The sequence below is a fragment of the Lithobates pipiens genome, unplaced genomic scaffold, assembly GCF_037356315.1.
Source record: "Lithobates pipiens isolate NorthernLeopardFrog02 unplaced genomic scaffold, aLitPip1_a1.2 Scaffold_16, whole genome shotgun sequence".
NCBI classification, from domain to species: domain Eukaryota; kingdom Metazoa; phylum Chordata; class Amphibia; order Anura; family Ranidae; genus Lithobates; species Lithobates pipiens.
The window spans coordinates 120,078,893-120,099,905 of record NW_027507748.1 but is presented as its reverse complement, the minus strand read 5'-3'; the positions used below and the strand labels follow the sequence as shown (position 1 = coordinate 120,099,905).

At 41.3% G+C, this 21,013-nt stretch overlaps 1 protein-coding gene across 17 annotated transcripts in view; it reads right to left on the bottom strand.

Moving 5' to 3' along the window:
• MYO18A (myosin XVIIIA) overlaps positions 1–21,013 on the bottom strand; it is a 449,667-nt gene that overhangs the window by 183,221 nt on the left and 245,433 nt on the right. For all 17 annotated transcript variants that reach the window (XM_077480380.1, XM_077480382.1, XM_077480383.1 and 14 more), the window contains 3 exons: positions 11,112–11,253; positions 6,103–6,262; positions 3,649–3,835 (listed from right to left, as the gene is read on the bottom strand). In XM_077480380.1, the coding sequence (XP_077336506.1) occupies positions 3,649–3,835; positions 6,103–6,262; positions 11,112–11,253 (489 nt within the window). The remainder of the gene's footprint in view (positions 1–3,648; positions 3,836–6,102; positions 6,263–11,111; positions 11,254–21,013) is intronic.

The following is a 21,013-nucleotide window of genomic DNA, read 5'->3' as shown; positions in this document are numbered from 1 at the left end:
AAAAATAAACAAAATTAAGAATTTAAAGTGGACCTTCAGTCGTTTTTTCAACTTTCCATCTATTAGATCTTCTGCCATTGTTGTTTTAACTTTGGTCAGTAAAAAAAAAAATTCTGGCAGTAAATACTTTATACAGCCCACTCCCTATTTCTTGTCTGGTCTTTAGCCTAGGCTTATGGCATCATACACAGCTCTCTCCATCACTCTTGTGAGAGTTTGCCAAGAAGGGAGGGGGGTGAGTCATAAGAGGGCCAATGAGAGCTGCAGGGCTGCAGAACTGGAAGTGTGTCTGTGTAAATCCAGGAAGTGAACAGGCAGCAGCTTCCGCTTAGTACAGGGAGATTTCTGCAGCATGTTTGGCAAGTATAGAATCACAGTATATATAAAATAATATGCAAAGTGGTTGGATGGAAGATTCAGAATGGAAAAGATGGTTTTATTACAAATGATGTGAGCAGACTGTAGTTCCTCTTTAACAGCTACTGCGTTTTGTCTCATATCGGTTACTTTAAGCATTGCATGGTCTATAACATAGTTTCAGTACAAGCAGTAGTTAACAGTGAAGTTCTGCATTTAATCAAATTATGTACCAATTAAAAAAATCTATTAATGTACTTTGAAAAAAACAAGTACCTGAATCTGTCTTAATATTCACTTTCTGCATTCCCTATTACAGCAGCATTTGTACTGGTCGAGGGCGATCAGCGCTCAGAGCCAATTGGGGCTCCACTGATTTGCAGCATGCTGCCAGTGGATTCATTGGCAGGAAGGGAGGAAACAGGGCTATACTGTCCAGTCACAGGCTGTGGTGGGTCCAGAGCCAGGTGGTACTTTTATGCAGTGTAGTTTACAGACAACAACAACTGGCTCTATTGTTTGACACACGTGCCTAGATCACAAGACTCACTGCAGAAAAATACATCTTTTCTATATTCAAGCAGTTGTAAACCACTGAAAAAAAAAAAAACCTGTAAGACAATGGCATAATGTGCTAGTATGCATCACATACTAGCACATTATGAAATACTAACCTTGAAACAAAGCCCTTTCAGCAGCACATGGTCACCCCCTGAGAGGGCTGTCATCATACCCTGGCCTTTCTTCCAGGTTTGCCAACTCCGATGCTGCAAGTGGCCAGAGGATTGATAACGTCACTGCTCTAGGAAGCCCTCAATTCCGACAAGAAGCTCTGAAGGTCCAGCATAGTATGCCAAACCTTCAGAATGCATGGGCCGGTGACGTCAGCGGCTGCATGGAGGGTGAATATCTCCTAAAAGGTGCACACTTAGGAGATATTCATTTTATCTACAGGTAAGCTTCATTATAGATAAGGTAAAAATAACAAAGCAGGCTTTACTACCACTTTAACAGTCACAAATATGTACTTAAACTGTGTACTCAACTATTTATCTGGATCACAGCTGCACTGCTCTGAAGTCTGTTTCATAATTGTGTTTGTCCTATATTTTAAAGCTACACTCCAGGAAAAGAGCAAAATACAGTACAGTATACAGTGAGATAAAAAAAGTATTTGATATTTGATCCTCTGCTAATTTTGTACGTTTGCCCACGGACAAAGGAATGATCAGTCTATAATTTTAATGGTAGGTTTATTTTAACAGTGAGAGACAGAACAACAAAAATATCCAGAAAAACGCATTTCAAAAAAGTTTGATTTTGTTTTTGTTTTGTTTTGTATGAATTTGACCCCTTTGCAAAACATGACTTTGTACTTGGTGGCAAAACTCTTGTTTGTAATCAATCGTTTCTTGCAATTGGCCACCAGGTTTGCACGCATCTCAGAAGGGATTTTGAGCGATTTCTATTTGCAAATCCTCTCCAAGTCATTAAGGTTTTTGAGGTGGACGTTTAGCAACTCAAACCTTCAGCTTCCTTCACATATTTTCTATGGGAGTAAGGTCTGGAGACTGGCAAAGGCCACTACAGGACCTTAATGTGCTTCTTCTTGAGCCACTCCTTTGTTGCCTTGGCCATGTGTTTTTGGTCATTGTCATGCTGGAATACCCATCCACAATCCATTTTCAATGCCCTGGCTGAGAGAAGGAGGTTCTCATCCAAGAATGGACAGTACATGGCCCCAGTCTATCGTCTGTTTGATATGTTGAGGTTATCCTGCGCCCTTAGCAGAAAAACATCCCCAAAGCATAATGTTTCCACCTCCATGTTTGACAGTGAGGATGGTGTTCTTTGGGTCATAAGCAGCATTTCTCCTCCTCAAAACACAGCAAGTTGATTTGGTGTCAAAGAACTCAATTTTGGTCTTGCCTGACCACAACACTTTCACTCAGTTCTCCTCTGAATCATTCAGATGTTCATTAGAAAACTTCAAACGGACCTTTACATGTGCTTTCTTGAGTAGGGGGACCTCGCGGGTGCTGCAGGATTTCAATCCTTCATGGCGTGATGTGTTACCAATTGTTTTTTGGTGACTATTGTCCCAACTGCCTTGAGATCATTGACAAGATTCTCCCGTGTAGTTCTGGGCCAATTCCTCATCATTCTCATGATCATTGAAACTCCACAAGGTGAGATCTTGCATGGAGCCCCAGACTGAGGGAGATGGACAGTTATTTTTTGTTTCTTCCATTTGCAAATAATCGCACCAACTGTTGTCTCCCTCTCACCAAGCTGCCTAGCGATAGCCCATCCCAGCCTTGTGTTGGTCTACAATCTCGTCCCTGACATCCTCGGACAGCTCTTTGGTTTTAGCCATGGTGGAGAGATTGGAATCTGACTGATTGCTTCTGTGGACAGGTGTCTTTTATACAGGTCCCTTTAAGAGAGTGCTCCTAGTCTCAGCTCATTACCTGTATAGAAGACATCTGGGAGCAAGAAATCTTGCTGACTGATAGGGGATCAAAATAATTATTTCACACATTAAAATGCAAAGCAATCTATTACTTTTTTTAAATGCCTTTTTTCTGGATATTTTTGTTGTTATTCTGTCTCTCACTGTAAAAGAAACCTTCCATTAAAATTATAGACTGATCATTTCTTTGTCAGTGGGAAAATGTACAAAATCAGCAGGGGGTCGAATCATTTTTTCCCCACACTTTATGGCTGCTATTTTATATTTCCATCCAATTCTGAAATATACACAGCTTTGCCAACCAATGCAGCCAGGTGGAGAACATCAAATTGTCTGTTAAAATTATAGAATGTAGAAAGAATGCAGAGGTGTCCAGCCTGCTGATTGAACAGTGAATGAGAAGCAGAAGACTGCAAAGGTCATCTCTCTACTTACGCTGATCTTTACTTCTATCCGCACGTTCCTTTTAAGTACATTGGTATACAACAAAACTGAGTTGACTCCAAGTCCTGCCTTACCCTCTACCAGAGTGCTTGTGTATAAGGGACTGCATGAGGTTAATAAACAGTCCAGTTCAGTTTAATAAAAAAAAAAAAAAAAAGATTGAAAAAAAGAAAACCAGAATAAATGTATTATTGTTTTTTTGTGATTTTTTTATGGTTAGAATAAGAATAAGAATATTGATGCCGCTGTATAGGCACCCTATAGTCTTTAGTCATATGCAGGCTTCGTATAAACAATGTACGGATAATAAAAGTGTACTTCTATATGCAGGTATGTTTGATAGGAAGATACTCCTAAAGTTCTCTCAAACTCACCACTTGAAGTTTAATTTGGATACATAGAGACTTCTTCTTGACAGCTGCCACACCTGTAGTGAATGTCTTCCTCATGCTGGTGGCTCTCCGCAGGGCCAGCTGGGATCCTCCTTCTAGTCCAGCCACTGAACCCGACAAGACTGTCGCTGTGCCTGTTCTACCAGCAAATAAGCTGCTAATTATTTTCCTGCAGGGAAGTAAAAGGCATACTGTTAGTAATGCATAACATTAAAACATGACTGAAGGCAAAAACAGCAAGAATACTGTGATGAGTTTTCCAGCTCATATCTGCCAATATTCCTTAGTTCAGTTCCGGGTTAAAAGAAGTCCCATGCTGATTCGCTTATAAATGTATCAACTTTGACTAGAAAATGACCATATTTATATTGGTATTCCTGAGAACACATTCTTGAAAAGTTATCGATTAAAAACAATGAATTAGGAATGTTAATAAGACCTCCACCCAGCACAAAGAATTTTCTTGTGCATGGAAAATAATAGGAGTATAGCTTGCATGGAAACAAAGATTTACACATTCACTCCACTGGGATGATTCTCTGGCAAGGGTGAGCTGGGGTTTGGGTTTGGAAAGAGTATGGAAGGAATATGTCACTCTCGTCCCCACTATCCAAACACAGCTATCACAGTCCCCTAACGTAGAGGGGACTGTAATAGCCAACACCTGCAAGACAAAGGCATAATGAGCTGATATGCATAGCATACCAGCTCATTATGGAATGGGAGGGCTTCGAACTCACCTGAGATCGAAGCCCTCGCTGCGGTGCCCGTACACAGCACCGGCCGTCGAACATTACTCCCCGGGGTTACTTCTGGGTATTGGCATATGTGCCTGAAGAAATAGAAAGGGCAGCCGTTCCTTCAGAGTGCATGTGCCGATAACATCATCGGCGCAGTATACTGTAAATATCTCCTAAATGGCGCACGTTTAGGAGATATTTACAGTACCTATAGGTAAGCCTTACCTATAGGTACAACTTACACAGGAAGGTTTACAATCTCTTTAAGCAGCACGGCAGTCTTCCTTTTGTCTCACTTTCTCTAAACAAAACTTTGCAGAGAGCCATTCAAGAAGAGAGGAGTAATTCAGTATGTCAATTAAAATGCAAATAGGAGCCTAATGCTCCACCTGCTGGCCCAAAAAGAGAATGCAAACTATTTATAGTATCGGAGCCACGATGGCATCACTCCCGCGCATGCATGCAGGAGCCGCAGGTAACGGCACACTCACTGAAGCATTGTTGCTAATGACGTCGGCACATACAAATACAGGGGATACTGTGCAGGTTTACGAGGTATCCTGCGTAGCTACAGGTAAGCCTTATTATAGGCTTACCTGTAGCAAAAAGTAGTCTGTAAGGGTTTACAACAACTTGATCACCGGAAGATTTACCCCCCCCCCCCATGACAAGGCCATTTTTTTGCAATATGGCACTGTGATAATTTAACTGGCAATTGTGCAGTCGTGCGACATGGTACCCAAATAATACATAATGCATTTTTTTTTTTAATAACTCAAAATATAAAAAGATTCATCATTTTGAAAAAAATAAATAATATTTTTACTTTCATCTAGCCCCACAGGGGCACAAGTTCTGGTGTGAGCATTCACATATCATAGCACTGAGTGGCGCACCGGGGATGAATGTTTTCTCTCCACTGAAAATTTGCACTGTTTGTACCAGTCACTTGATTTGGCATCATTACCATCTATAATACCAATATTGGACACGTGTAGCGTTTTTCATGCGACTGCTTCTTGAATTGAAGATTGGCACTTTTTTGCACTTATTTGCACTGACCACTTTTTTATCCTGTATCACGGATAGCCAGGATATTACTGAGGGACATGTTTAGTGACTCTATGTGGCTTTGAAAGTTTTCCTTCATACATAAGGATTCGGTATCAACTATGATCCATATGAACTACTTTCCGTATCAATTTTTTGTAGTTTGATTTATTGTTATATGGCACCTATATGATGTTTTGAATGTCGATCATACTTTCCTTTTTTGAGGTTATCACCATACGGCACTTATATCGATTTAACTAAACAGAGTCAGTACGCATTTGCACTTTAATCCCTGTAGGATTCAATTAGCACTTATAATATCACTGAGTTTGAAGAAAGGTCACTAAGAGCACACTTATATACTTATATATATGGTGGGTTTAGCGCCATAACCTTTTAATCTTATCCCTTAAAGTTAGAAGCTGATTGGCTACTATGTACAACTGCACCAGATCCTGAGTGCACCGGTTTTAGTAAATCTCCCCCACTGCGATAGATTTGTGAAAGATCTTTTGCTTTGCTGATTCTGTTGATGACAGCACATTATCACTCATGTCGTGGACAGCATTATGGTCAAGGCACATGTGGAATAGATCAAGACAAAATAAAGGATTAATAAATGAATGGTAGTTATGAAACTAACTTTTGTGAGTCTTGCAGTAAAGAAGCAGCATTTTGAGAGGCAGGGTTCTGTTTCACATAGTTCAACCAGCCTGAGGCGTTGTACTCCACCCAATTCGTTCCGTAGCTGTGCCCCAGCAGGAAATGACGTTCCTTATTGCTTCGGAGCAATGGTTTCTTACCTGAAAAACATGTTAACCTTATCAGAAATGCCAATGATTATTTCAAATTAGTTCAGAATACTGTACAAAATATGTATATGAAGTAATAGTAGGGAATGCAGCGATTATATAACTTTAACATGAACTGGGGAATAGGACTATGGCACTTCTATTCTTGTATTCATATACATTGATCCAAAAACAAAGTCGATTTATCAGATTAGAGGAAAACTAGAATGGTTTTGGATTAATTAATGTATTTAAGGTTTAGATGCTTTTCAAAATGTTTTGTCCTTTTTCTATATACTATACTGCTCTATACTATTTCTATATACTATCTTTGTTTCATAAATAAACATTTAATACATGACAAATGATTCCCAGACCACTACAGGTTAGCAAATTAAGGAGGAAGTAAACCCTGGTGGGTTTTTCTTCCTTTCCTGTCCCCTGCAAAGTAAAGGCATAATGTGCTAGTATCACATACTAGCACATTATGTGACACTTCTCTGCAAATGAAGGCCGCGTCATCCCTGCTGCAGGCCACGTCCATCTTTGCCCGTCCTCGTTCCGGGGCCGCGGACTCAGGCTGTGCTACTGGCCCGAGTCGTGTGACATCACTCCCTCGCATTGCGCACGAGAGCCACCGGTCATGGCACACGCGACTGAATTAACAGAACAGGCAGCCATTCCTTCACAGCACATGCGCCGATGACACCATCGGCACAGTATACAGTAAATATCTCCTAAACATCTCACGTTTTTTTTTTTTTTTTTTACAGTACCTATAGGTAAGCCTTACCTATAGGTACAACTTACACAGAAAGGTTTACAACCTCTTTAAGCAGCACGGCAGTCTTCCTTTTGTTGTACTTTGTCTAAACAAAACTTTGGACAGAGCCATTCAAGAAGAGAGGAGTCATTCAGTATGTCAATTAAAATGCAAATAGGAGCCTAATGCTCCACCTGCTGGCCCAAAAAGAGAATGCAAACAATTTATATGGCAAAAACATTTTTTGTTGTGATTCCCCCCACTATATATAAAAAAAAAAAGAATATCTAAAAACTACTATAGTTCATTTACGATGTTGATCTTTTTTTTTTTTTTTTTTTTTTTTGGAAAAAATGATCAACAAGATCAACATCGTAAATGAACTATAGTAGTTTTTAGATGATCTTTTTTTTTTTTTTGAACGAACGAGAGAATCTGGGTGGTGGTTAGCGCAAAAACAGTTCTGCCTTCGAACACTGATAAATGAGGCCCCTGACTCCTAGCTCAAGGCACTTAATGGTTTCAAACTTTGTGGAAATGCCATGCTTTACACTGCAGCATAAATGTGACTCCATGCGCCAGAGACTCCAGCTGCTGCCATTGTCCAGGGGGATGATAACCAGCCAAAAGAATAGCAGATTGTTCATCAGTGACAGCCAGAAAATTCCCCCAGGAAGATCATGTGATGCTACTTTAGGACTAAAACCAAATAAAATGATAAAGCATAGAAATTAAGGATGGCTTGTCACAATGTGCAATTTGAAAAAAATAATTCTTCATTCCCTTTTGCAACAAATAAGGAGTGCAGCAAGTGCTTATGCTCTGCTTTAAGCCATCAACCGGCTAACTTAAAGAGAACCTGTTCCGAACAGGCACTTGTAATAACAGGTTATATAACACGCAAGTTGGTCCTACTAGTCTGATAAAGTTATTTGTCCCAATATTTAGATGCATGGTCTGCTGCTATTACTATTCTGAGATTTGGCTGTAAAGCTGGCTAAAGACAGAACAGATGTAGAGGCAAGCATGTTTACTGACAGGGCTTCAGTTATCAACGAAAAAGCTTGGGTTTCATGAGCATTCCTGTTTAGTTTATGAAGGATTTAGATAGAGGCACAGCTCAACTTAGATTGTTCCAAAGCTGTCTTTTTAAAACATGTATGACATTTGTCTTTCCCATGATCGGTTGGCTCAATGGGAGGCATGCAGTAGTCTCCCGCATAGGATTAAAGTGATTGTAAAGTCTTGTTTTTTATTTAAAAACAAAAAAAAAAAACAAACATGTTATACTTACCTGCTCTGAGTAATGGTTTTGCACAGAGCAGCCCCGGATTGTCTTCTTCTCGGGTCCCTTGTCTCTCCCTCCTGCCCCCACAGCAAGCACCTTGCCATGGGAGCACCTGAGCTGAGATGCTGCTCTGTGTGTCCATTCAGACGCAAAGCCGTGGCTTGGCCCCACCCCTCCCTCTCTTAATTGTCTCACTGACCTTGACAGCAGCGGGGGCCAATTTGTGTGTCAGCCAATCAGGAGGGAGAGTTCCGGACAGCTGAGTCTCTTGAGCCTAATCTCGATCCAGGGATGTTGCACAGGTAAGTATTGGGGGGCTGCTGCACACTAGAATGCTTTAAGATAAAAACCCTTCTGCCTTTAGAACCACTTTAATCTTCCATAAATTACTATTTTATTTCACTGTCGTGTCTTTGAACCTATCAAAAAAAAATTAACAGCTGCTGTATCTGATTGGATTAAGCTGCTTGGATTAAAGCGTTTGTTAACCAAAGAAAAAAAAAAAATTATCCTGTTCCCTTACAACATTTTATACAGCAAAGTGCTGTGTCATTTGGTCCCCTGCAACACCTGTAATACCTGGCTGATCCTGCCTGGTTCTGCCCTCCCCCTTATAAACTGACCATGGTATATCATGGCTGCTGAGCCCTGACACCATGGTTGGCGTACATGCCTCCATCATCCGCTGCTATCTGCAGTTCTCCTGTGTCTTCCTCTGTCCTCCTCCCCCTCCCTGCCTGTCAGCTCTCACTAGCAATGCTCTGTTCCTCTCCCCACTGCTTCAAAACTATCTGGCCTTTATATCATCCCCTCTGTTAGATAAAAAGCTGTATCCTAGTGCCTGCGCTTTATAAAAAAAATATAAAAAAGCAGTTTTAACAGCGTCTCCCAGCGATCACATGGCTCCAGGCTCTCTGTTCCTCTCCTCCTGCCTCCCCAGCTGACGTCATAAGGGAAATCTCGACCCCGCCCAGTGGAGCCATCAGGCGGGAAGAGCAGAGAGCCTGGAGTCACATTGTCGCTGGGAGATATTGTTAAAAGAGATAGAAATTGGCTTTTTTTTTTATAAAGCACAGGCACTAGAATACATCTTTTTATCTGACAGAGGTGATGATATAATGATGAGATAGTGGCTTAACAACCACTTTAAAGTGGATGTGAACCTGAGTTTTATTGTGAAGACTTCTACCTGGTAGAGTAGAGGATGTCAAGTCATCTGTGTCCAGTCTTGCCACAAAAACTTACTCCAGCTCTGAGCCAACCTCGTGTCTTTTTTTAGTAAGATAAAAAACAACACACAGATAAGTTTGTGTCGGCGCATCCCCCACTGCTGTGATTGAAATCTAATTTCTTTATCTCATGAATGAGTAGAGCGTGTGATATGATTCCAGCTTCACATCCCTCCTCCTTTCATCTCCAGCTCTCCCAGGATTGGCTGCTCCACACCTCGGCATGATTGGCACAGTGAAGTCATGTGGTGCCTTTCCTGAGTTTTTTTACTGAATATTACTCATCATGGGGCATGATCAGTGTGACTGAAGAGTACAATAGTGTAGAGGTGGGCAGGGAGTTTTGCGACATCATGACTCTGCCCAGTGGGCTCCGGAAAAGAGACCCACCCACTGATTCCAGAGTTTTTTTCCTACTGCTGAAGGGGGTCACATTTGCAAGGTAAGGATACATGCAGGAGGCTTGCACGTATATATACATTAATACTGTGCCATTCATTTATACTGCGCGAGTGGTGGGTTTACATCCACTTTAAGTTGCTTTTTAGTGAACAACTTTCCACCCTACTTTGATTTTTTAATTTTTTTAATCGAGGAATGTTGGTCAATGAGGCCATCCACCGATTGAAGGATGTTGGGTGGGAAGAATGAATGAATTTTGGAGGATTCATCATGAACCCGGCTGAAAGTTGTGTGGGGTCAGCGTAGGAAGACGGGACAAAGGTCAAAGACAAGGCTAAGCACCACTTCAACAAAAAAAAAAAAAAAAAAAAAAAAAATCACAATTTGAATATTACTATAGCTGTCTATTTCTTGACCTGCTTTTCATCTCCACAAGTTGTTTTCAATGAAGGTAACCTCTGCTTATTAATTCCTTCCTCCTGTGTGAACTGGGCATATTTGTGACTGATTTATTTAAAGTGATTGTAAAAACTCATTTTTTTTTCTATAAAAATAACAAACATGTCCTACTTACCTGCCCTGTGCAGTGGATCCTCCTCTTCGAGTCCCTCTGAGTCTCCTGCCCCCTCCCTCCTATCAAGTGCCTCCACAGCAAGCAGCTTGCTATGGGAGCACCCAAACTGAGCTGTAGCTCCATGTGTCCATTAAGACACGGAGCCCCAATTCAGCCACACCCCCTCCCTCTCCAGATTGGCTAAGTGACTGCTGTATCTCAGCCAATCAAGAAGGCGAGATGGTCGAGGCAGACGGGGACATTGATGGATAGAGATGGGGCTCAGATAAGGATTAGGGGGCTGCTGCACACAGAAAGCTTTTTATCCCAGTGCATAGATTAAAAAAAACTTCCAACCCCTTTAAAATATATACATAAGGCATTATAAAATAAATTGAAACAATATATACACATACACACATACATATATACCGGTAATATATATAAAAAATATACACACACACACACACAAAAAATAAAAGGGCACACGCTGATAAATATTTTCACAATAAATTGACCACATACATATATTTAAATCTGTGTGGGGAAAAAATTAACAATTACATTTTACACTACTAGTCTTTACAGTAAAGTAAATAAAAAAAATTAAGGCACAGTCTTATTACCAGGCTGCTCTCCTTCCTGTGGTCCATAGTAAGTAAATAGACGATCCAATAAGGTGTCCTCATTTCCACCGGGTTGCAAGGCCTCTTCCTCCAGCAACCACAGCAGACCTCTGGCTTCGTCAGTTCTTGCAAGGGTCCTTACCTGAGATTAAAACCAAGTTCATTACCCAAGATACATTTCTGCCATCGCCTCCTGTCAAACAATTGTTACAAGCTTATTTTTCATGTGCAAGGGAGCGCAAGCACAAGGAATGAGACCTGCTAACAAACTCCCATTAATCAGAGTAACAACCCCCTCCTTCCCCACTTATCCACAATCTCATTTCTCCGGTCCTCCAGGCAGCTTTGGCTCTAATTGCCAGCCTGATTTTCCTGATGAGATGGCAGTAGAGAAGGGGGACTGGTGAAAAAATAATAATAACAAGGCCGCAGAGTCAGCAGGGGTAATTCTAGGCGCTATTTTAAAGACACTTAAGGAAAAGAATCAATACTTAATGCTTGAGATAGCAAAAACACATTATTTTGTAGTAAAACGTTTTAGTCTGCTTTCTTGCCTCTGTTGAAAATTCAATCTGGGTGGCTACAAGGTAAAATTACAGCCTTCATTAGGGGGGTATATAGGTCCTTTACACATAGACACTACAGCCCTGTGCCTGTCGATTCTACCCAATTAGTGGTAACAAAGAAGATTGGTTTTCAGATCTCTCACATGCCTGTATCAGAGAAGTGTGTGTGTAACACCTACACAAAAAACATTCACAGTTCCTAAATGAGGAAGTTACAGTGATTTAAAAATAAATATAGTTTGCAATGTGGCGTTTTCCAAATAATAATTCATATAATAGCCCTTCTGCTCTCCTTATAATGATTTGTTCTGTCCTTCACAACTGTTGCAGAGAAGCAACTAACTAATCTCTTTCAGTCTTCCTTCAAAAAAAGGCCTTTGAAATTATTATTTTTTTTACTTTTTTTGCAAATTCTTTATTTATATAAAAAAGTAAAGTAACAATCAAAGCCAAACCTTACATAATTGGTGTGATATCTCAAAAACAAAAATCAAAAGTAACATTGTATCGTATTGAGAGGTAGAAATCCGAAACCAAAAAACAAAAAGCAAATAAAATCTCTCTTCCAAGATCATGGAGATGACTTGTAGAAGTAAAATGCAGAACTCCCTTGGTCGGATACTCCAATTTTTTTTAAAAGGAAAGGAGTGAACAGGGAAGCCAAAGGACACCTATAGGTGCCAGAAAGATAGGACTCAGATGAGGAAAGGGAGGGAAGTGGGGAGAAAAAAAAAGAATTTATCCAAACGATGTAATAGAAAAAAAAGAAAAAAAACCTAAACAATCGATTCAGTTGTATGAAATCAGACTGGCCCTAGCATTACATAATTGATGCAAGATCTAAGGCCTCATTCACATTTATGTATAGGGCCATCAGCGGATTCTTACAGTTGGAATCACAGGTGGCTGTGAACAGCAAGGGCCGGTGTTCTGGCATATATCGTCCATCCATCGGATAGTGTCCGCCCCGTACTGCGCAGGCGCAGCGCTTGCACAGTACGGAGCAGAAGGAGATTCGAAAAATCTCCGAAGATGAACGGTGCCTGCGCCACGAGTCGAGGTGCTAGCCCCACCATCCAAGTGGACATAGGGCTGCAAATATTAGAGGGCCCTTCGCGGCCTCTCTTTGCTCGCCACACTTCGGGCACGGGCTCGCTGCGCTCGCCACACTTCGGGCACGGCCTCGCTGCGCTCGCCACACTTCGGGCACGGCCTCGCTGCGCTCTGCTCTTTTTATTCTAACTCTATGTCCACTTGGATGGTGGGGCTATAACCTGTACTCACGGCGCCGTTCATCTTTGGATATTTTCGTAATCTGTATGTCCTGTGTATTGCACATGCGCAGTACACAGTGGACACTATCCGATAGGGGACACTATGTTATAGGACACCGGGAAGCCTGTAAGAAAGACTGTCAGCCACTGTGATTATTTATCCGTATATCTAGGGGTTATCTGCCGTTAGGGACAAAGACAGCCATAGCTCCGGTCACTATGTTACTGCTTTGTCTGCTCAATCACCTGTGATTTCAGTCACAGAAATCCATTGATGGCCCTATTTAGAAATATGATTGAGACGTAAAGGAAATGGTACACTCAAATTGGATAGTGTGTGTTTAGCTTTAAACTAGCATTAGCTATAACAAATATGTATTTTTTTACAATTCTGCTTCACATAGATTTTTCTAACCTATCAGTATGAGCAATGTAGTAAATCCCTTTAGTGATCTACTGCTGCAAGAGGATAACTAACAAGCCTCTGGCAGTGTAAAGTAAATTTTATGTTGCAGGTAACATGAGCCCTAATGACATTCCCACAACTTTCAATATCCATCTAGAGTCTGAGCAATTTATAGCAATTGCATATTTTCACTGTAACTTATACTGTATCTTATGGCATGAGACACACTCCAAGTAATGAGCAAATATAGCTGGTCCTATGCACACATATCGTATAATTCAATTAAGGAAACCAGCTTATAAGACAAAGATACATACAACCATTGATGTGTAAGTTAAGCTGATTATATTTATTGATAAAGAACCCTAAAGTTAAAGTTAGATTTCCTTTGTTACCCAACTGTAATATACAGTTGATAGTTCTTAAGGAAAACCGGGCTTTAACCTTGATAGGGAAATGGTATATTTCATATTCCTAATTAAGGTTGGCCTCACAAATATGTAATAAAGCTTCTAATATCTTGGTTATTTTGGTAAAGTTTAGCTGACTCGTGTGATTGGAAAGTGATTGTAAACTCACACTACGGACAAGTCAGCCCCCTCTCCTTCAGCAATGTGCCTCCTTAGAAGGTCACATTGTTGCTTACAAGGGGAGTTAGCCAGGGGTGATTCTATATTTCGAGCCAAAACTGGTAGGATTTTAGTCTCACACCAGAGCTTGCTTTATGCTTGTGTCTGAATCTGGTCAGCCATGCTGCATAAAAGCAGGTTGACTCCATGGCAAAACAGCATCTTTAGATAAGTATTCTTTTTATCATTTCCTTATCTGTATCTCTCAGTAGTTTTAATAGCTGTTATACTTTTAAGTATTTGTGTGATCTTCTTTGCACATATTAACACAACCCTGCAACATGAAAAATCAAACCTTTTAGAATATTCTTTGGTTTTGTAGTTTCTAAACAGCTACCATTAAAACTATTTCAAGGCTGTTTGCTTGGGGCACTTACAGGCAAGCAGGACTAGGAGAAATGGTGACTACTCAAAATACATTTTGTTTCCCATTTCGGACCTCCTATGGCCATCTATGGCTAAATTTAATAGGATAACTATAGGTAAACATGGTGCAGGGGATAAGGCGTCAGAAGGCTCTTTAGTTCAGAAAACATGAAACCATCTCTGCTTTCTCTAGTTTGGTGATATGTACTATGAAATAGTGGTTTTGTATGCTACCTCACAAAGAGCATTCTAGTGAACTTGTTTGTTAATATAATCACATGACACAGAGGGCAGAGTGTATACTGACCAGTAAGGATGAGCTCAGGCATGTTCGCAACCCCACATGCAGAGTCCACCAGAAAGTTGGCACTGCACATCGCTGATCACAAGCAGCAAGACATTTTCCTGATCCGCGGCTGCAGAGATCAGGAAATGTCTCTTGTGAACACGCCTGAGCTCATCCTTACTGAACAGCCATAGCATTCTTACAATGGTATCTGAAAGCAGGTGGGATATATTAGGGAAAAATTTAATATGTTCTCCCTGAAGTTGGTGTGTAGAAAGTAGAAAAGAAAATGGTCAAACATAAGGATTTGAGCAATTCTGAGAAGGACCAAATTGTAATGGCTAGACGACTGGGTAAGTGCATCTCCAAAACTGTAGCTCTTGAGGGATGTTCCCAGTCTCCAGTGGTCAGGACCTTCAAAAGTGTTTCAATGAAGGAGACCAGCAATGCAGCAACAGGATTATGGATGGTCAAGGCTCATTGATGCATGTGATGCATGTGGGCAGTGAAGGCTGTCCACTGTAGTCTGATCCAATAGAAGAGCTACTGTAGCTCAAAATGCTGAAAACGGTAATGCTAGTTCTCATAGAAAGGTGTCAGAACACAGTACATCACAGGTTGTTGAGTATGTGCCTGCACAGATGCAGAGCACTCAGGGTACCCATGCTGACAACCAAAAGTGCTTACAATGGGTACATGAGCATCAGACCTGGACTACGAAGCAATATAAGAGGGTAGCCTGGTCTGATGAATTCAAGAATGGTTTGAGGTACACAACAAGTTTGGGTGTTGACTGGTGTTTGATCCATGGAGGCCCCACCTTGTGACTTACAAGACTTAAAAGGACCTGCTACCTACAGCTTTGTGCCAGATACCACAGCATACCTTCAGAGGTCATGTGGAGTCCATGCCTTGACAGGTTATGGTGAGTGGTCACAATGAAATGGCTGATTAGTGTATATAATAGGTAAGGTATTATAATTCAGGAATGCCTAGGATAGCTAATTATATCCATAAATCTATAATTTTATTCATTCTTCACATTATTCAATGGGGGACATATCATCATAACCAAATTGCAGTGGACATCATGTACAGAGTGCCAGACTGAACAACAGACCATTTCAAGCTTGGCAATTAATAAACTTTTCCTTTCCTGTTTATTGGGCAGCATAAAATATGCAAGCATTGACTAGTTGCTAGGAGAGGAAATCAATGAATTCCAGGTATGGATTCCTTTGCACAGCTACATTGGCCCAGCTTGGACCAACAAAAATATACTTATTCCATATCTGACTTTGTGAAAACAGTCAATAGCTGTAGTAGCCACCACCAATACAGTGATCTCGCTGTCTTCCAGGGTCTTGTGCCGAGCATCTGCTCTACTGCATAGCAAGCAATGGGGGATTGCTTGCCTCGCATTGGTGCCATTCACAAAACGCCTTACATTATGGTCAATGAATACAAGCCATTCTCTCATTGGACAAGGTGGAGAGGCAGGTCAATGACATCAATATTCCCACCTCGCTCAGAGAGCACTTTGCAGTCACTGAGATGACTGAAAAGCATTCTTCGAATGGCGCCCTTGCCATGTGGGAAGCCCACTGTGGTTACTGAGCACCAGGCCAGCTGCTCAGGACGGGACCCAAAAGTGAGCTAGGATCACTCTAGTAGCATTGGCTACTACAGTGATTCTTCACTTCCAAATGGATTGGCCAGGTGCAGTGTAAAAATGCAAAAAAAAAAAAATTATACTCGAGTTCAGCTTTAAGGCCTAAATTGCAAAGTCCCCAGCTAACAGGAGCACTGTGGATATTTTATAGGCTGCTGATCAGTAAAAAAAAAAAAAAAAAAAAAAAAAGAGAATTGGCAAGGTACAATAGTGTATAGTACTTTATAGAAGGAAGAAAACAGTACATATGTAATTAGTAAATAAGGCTTCTCCCCAGAAACATAATTACATACATTACACACATACATTGATGAGATTATTTACAGTATTCTCTTTTACATGTGCATCTGTGCGATAAAATGACTACAGCACCCACATCCTATTTTTTGATTCATGCTAAGCCTCTCATGGGGACACCTGGGGTGAAAGCTTTGCTCTGGTTTTCCCTGATCAGCTCACCTACTGTAGCCATTACAGCGGGGTTGAGCTCTCTCTGCATAGGTCTTAAATGTATTAATATACATTTTGGAGAATGTAACTGGATGGGCTAAAACACCCAAAAGGTTAATGGGATAAGAGATATAGGAAGCAAGAGATGCCGTAGCCCACTAGAACATAAACATAATTTCTGGGTGAACTACATGAACCCTCATTATCTTTATTATTGTTCTAACTTTGCCTACAAGTAAAGGAGATGTGTGTTTATAGACACATCTCCTCGCCTGCTGCAGCTTAAGCAGTTAGACACCTGTTCAGTCATCCACAGCCTGCCGTTACATCCATGCACATAAAGATAATTCAGACATTGCATCACACTGCACACAAGAACACATGAAAACAAATGTTTTATTAGAGCAGAAAGAACAGCATGGGTAGTTTTATCCCTTAGTGCCCGTTCACACTACCGCGACTTGTCAGGCGACTTAGCCGCCTGACAAGTCGCGCTCCGTTCTGTACTATGGAACCGTTCTAATAGGAGCGACTCAAGTCGCTCCGACTTAGAAAAAGGTTCCTGTAGTATTTTCGGGGCGACTTCAGGCGACTTGCATTGACTTCTATACAGAAGTCATTTTGCAAGTCGCCGCTGAGGTCGTGTGCAGGTCGCGTCTGTGAGTCGCGCTGCAAGTCGCGTCGCCCCTGTGTGAACGGGCACTTACTTTAAAAAGGCTAAAAAAATAAATAAAAAAAAAAGCCAATACCTAATGTATGGGAGTCAAAACAATACTGTTTGGTAAACCAGACCCCAGAAATAAAGTAACCTCCCCCCCCCCCCCCCCGCCAGAAAATTCAGCAAGGGTGACTATAAGGTAAATTACAGTCATAACGATAATGCATTTGTAAAGGCAGTATATAAAAAGGGTGAATTTCTTTTATTTTATTAAGTTTTCACAAGTAAAGCAACATCATTAGGTTGCAAAACAGACTAAGAGCCGGTTCACACTGCGGGTGATGCGAGGCGACACGACTTGCTCGCCTCGATCTGACAAGTCGCCCCCGTTCTGTACAATGGAACCGTTCTGAGAGGAGCGACTCGAGTCGCTCCGACTCAGAAAAAAGGTTCCTGTACTACTTTCGGGCGACCTCGGGGCGACTTGCATTGACTTCTATACAGAAGTCATCTGCAAGTTGCCGCTGAGGTCGCGGCGAGGCAAGTCGGTGTCGCCTCGCATCGCCTGCAGTGTGAACCGGCCCTAAAGCCAAAGCATGTACAAAAGATGAATATTATGTAGTAGTCTATCCATTTAGCACAAGTAATTTTAGGCACTATCAAATTTTCCTTAAATCTTTACCACCAGCGGCAAAAAGCCTTCTGTTTACAGAGCTCAATAACTCAATAGGAATGTTACATATAGCCAATTAAGAGAAATCACTCATCCTACTCCCACCCCTTTCTTTTGTTTAAAGACACTGTGGCATAAAAGTAGACAACCCCTAATGTGCTGTCCCTTTTGATAACTTGTAGTGCATACTATTATATTGTCACATATATTCTTATTCCTAAAACAAACACTGTAAAGACATAGTACGTTTTTAATGTTGTTTTTAATTCATTTTTTTTAAAGTGGAGCTCCACCCTTTGGGGGGGGGGGGGGGTACCTGGTTTTGACAGTTCAGCCTCCTCCCTCTTCCTTCCCCTACTGCAAAAGCATTCACAGGAAGCAGCAAAATTTGCACATGTGCAGTAGGGAACAGGCTCTGAAGCTGCAAGGCTTCACTGCTGGTTTCCCTTAGTGGAGTTAGCAGTGGCAGCACCTGATAATCAGCTTAGGTGAGGTCACTACTGGATTTCTGGACAGGTAAGTGTCCTAATATTAAAAGTCAGCAGCTACAGCATTTGTAGCTGCTGACTTATTTTTTCTGCAGGAGCGGAGCCTGGAGCTCCACTTTAAGGCTGGCATAAATGGCTCAATTTCCTCTTATTCAGCCGAAAAAAGAGAAAATATCAATGATTCCCAGCTGCGACACCCACGGCTGCCTGAATACAACAGCCCTGAAAAAACAGTGACTGCATTTAATTTGTCAGCGCCACCCGGCCTTGTCAATTTTTAAATCAACTTTTGTTGAGCCAGGGGGTGCTTTCAGGGCCATCCACAGCTCAAACTTTGACTTATTCAGCAAGAATTGATCGGAATTCGAGCCATCTACAGGGGCCATTACAGTAATAAAAAAAAGTATCCCAAAGCTATTTTAATTTCCCATCAACTCTGACACTGAAATAGAGAGCGATACACGGTTGGGCGCTCCCAGCACTGCAAATAACTATTCCAGATGGCTCTGCCTACAAAGTATTAAGGCCACTTTCTCACTGAGGCACTTTACAGGCACTATAGCGCTAAATGTTGCGCCTCTCCTGTCACTCCAGTGTGGAAGCCCAAGTGCTTTCACACTGGAGGGGTGCACTGGCAGGACGCTCAAAAAAGTCCTGCAAGCAGCTTCTTTGAGGCACTTTAGGAGCAGTGTATACACCGCTCCTAATGCGCCCCTGCCCATTGAAATCAATGGGCAGTGCCACCAAAGTAATTTTAGAGGCGCTTTAGTGTTTTAGCGGCACCTTTACCACCAACGTGGCTCAGTGTAAAAGTGCCCTAAAAGGTAACATTAAAGCGGTATTAACCCCCAAACCATAAACGCAATATACTGCAGATTACTAATCATTAGATCCCCCGCTGATCTGGCCAGTAATTACACCTTCTATAATACAGAGTGTCTCCGCTATGGCTGAATGAGCACAGGGCCACCTTTGGACAGCTGCAATGGTAGTCTGGGGGGAGGGGAGTGCACGATGTACTAGCGGATTTAAAGCAGACATTTTTTTCAACTTTCCATCTATTAAATCTTCTGCCCTTGTCGTTTTAACTTCGGATAGTAAAAATAAAATTTCTGCCATCAAATACCTTATAAAGCCCACTTCCCGTTTCTTGTCTGGTCATTAGCCTAGCCTTATGACATCATGCACAGCTCTCTCTCACTCATGAGAGTTTGCTAGGAAGGGAGGGGGGATGAGTCATAAGAGGGCCTATGAGAGCTGCAGATGTTCCTCTGTGTGTCTGTGTAAATCCAGGAAGTGAACAGGTAGCAGCTTCAGCTGACCACAGTTAAAATGGCTGCAGCCAGACTTAGTGGAGGGAGATTTTTGCAGCATATTTAGCAAGTACAGAATCATGGTATATATAAAATAATATGCAAAGTGGTTGGAGGGAAGCTTTAGAATGGCAAAGATGGTTTTATTACAAATAATGTGAGCAGACTGCAGTTCCTCTTTAAAATTCACTAACAAATTTAATATAAGCAGTTACAGTTACAGAGTTTCCTGAAAATTTTAAGTGATCTGCTGATGCACAGTTGCCTGGGGACTTGATCAGGTCAGCACTGACCAGACCCCCTTGAGGAAGAAAAAAATATTCTAATTTGGTTTCTTGTCAACCTGAGCTTGCACAGCTCTTCTAAATGTAACGCATTAAGCAGGTGCTGCTCTTAAATAATAATAGGGTGCAAGCCTCTTTGTTAATTAGGAGCAATCAGTTCTATGTTCTGTGGCTGTGACATGCTCTGCTCTCTCTTCCTTTCCCACCCCTTGCTCGGCTCAGAGCGGAGGGGGGTGTTAACCATGTGCAGTGTCTGTTCGTGTAGTGTAATCATTGGGCATCATTGGAGAATGCAGATTCAGTTCTCTATTGCCCGTCTACAAGCAGCTCACATCCCTTATAAAAAGGTTGGGAATTGGCCATTGTTTCCTTTGTTAATCAGGTACAAACCTGCACTAGTTTCTGTTTTACTGTAAAAATACAAACTGGCACAAACAGACCTGAAACTGGTCTATCAGCTCTGTTAATATGACGCATTCCACTTCAGACAGTTTCCTGCACCATTACAGTGGGGATCGAAAGTTTGGGCACCCCAGGTAAAAATGTGTATTAATGTGCATAACGAAGCCAAGGAAAGATGGAAAAATCTCCAAATGGCATCAAATTACAGATTAGACATTCTTATAATATGTCAAAGAAAGTTAGAATTTATTTCCATCATTTACACTTTCAAAATTACAGAAAAAAAATGGCGTCTGCAAAAGTTGCAAATGATGGAAATAAAATCTAACTTTTTTTGACATATTATAAGAATGTCTAATCTGTAATTTGATGCCATTTGGAGATTTTTCCATCTTTCCTTGGCTTCGTTATGCATATTAATACACATTTTTACCT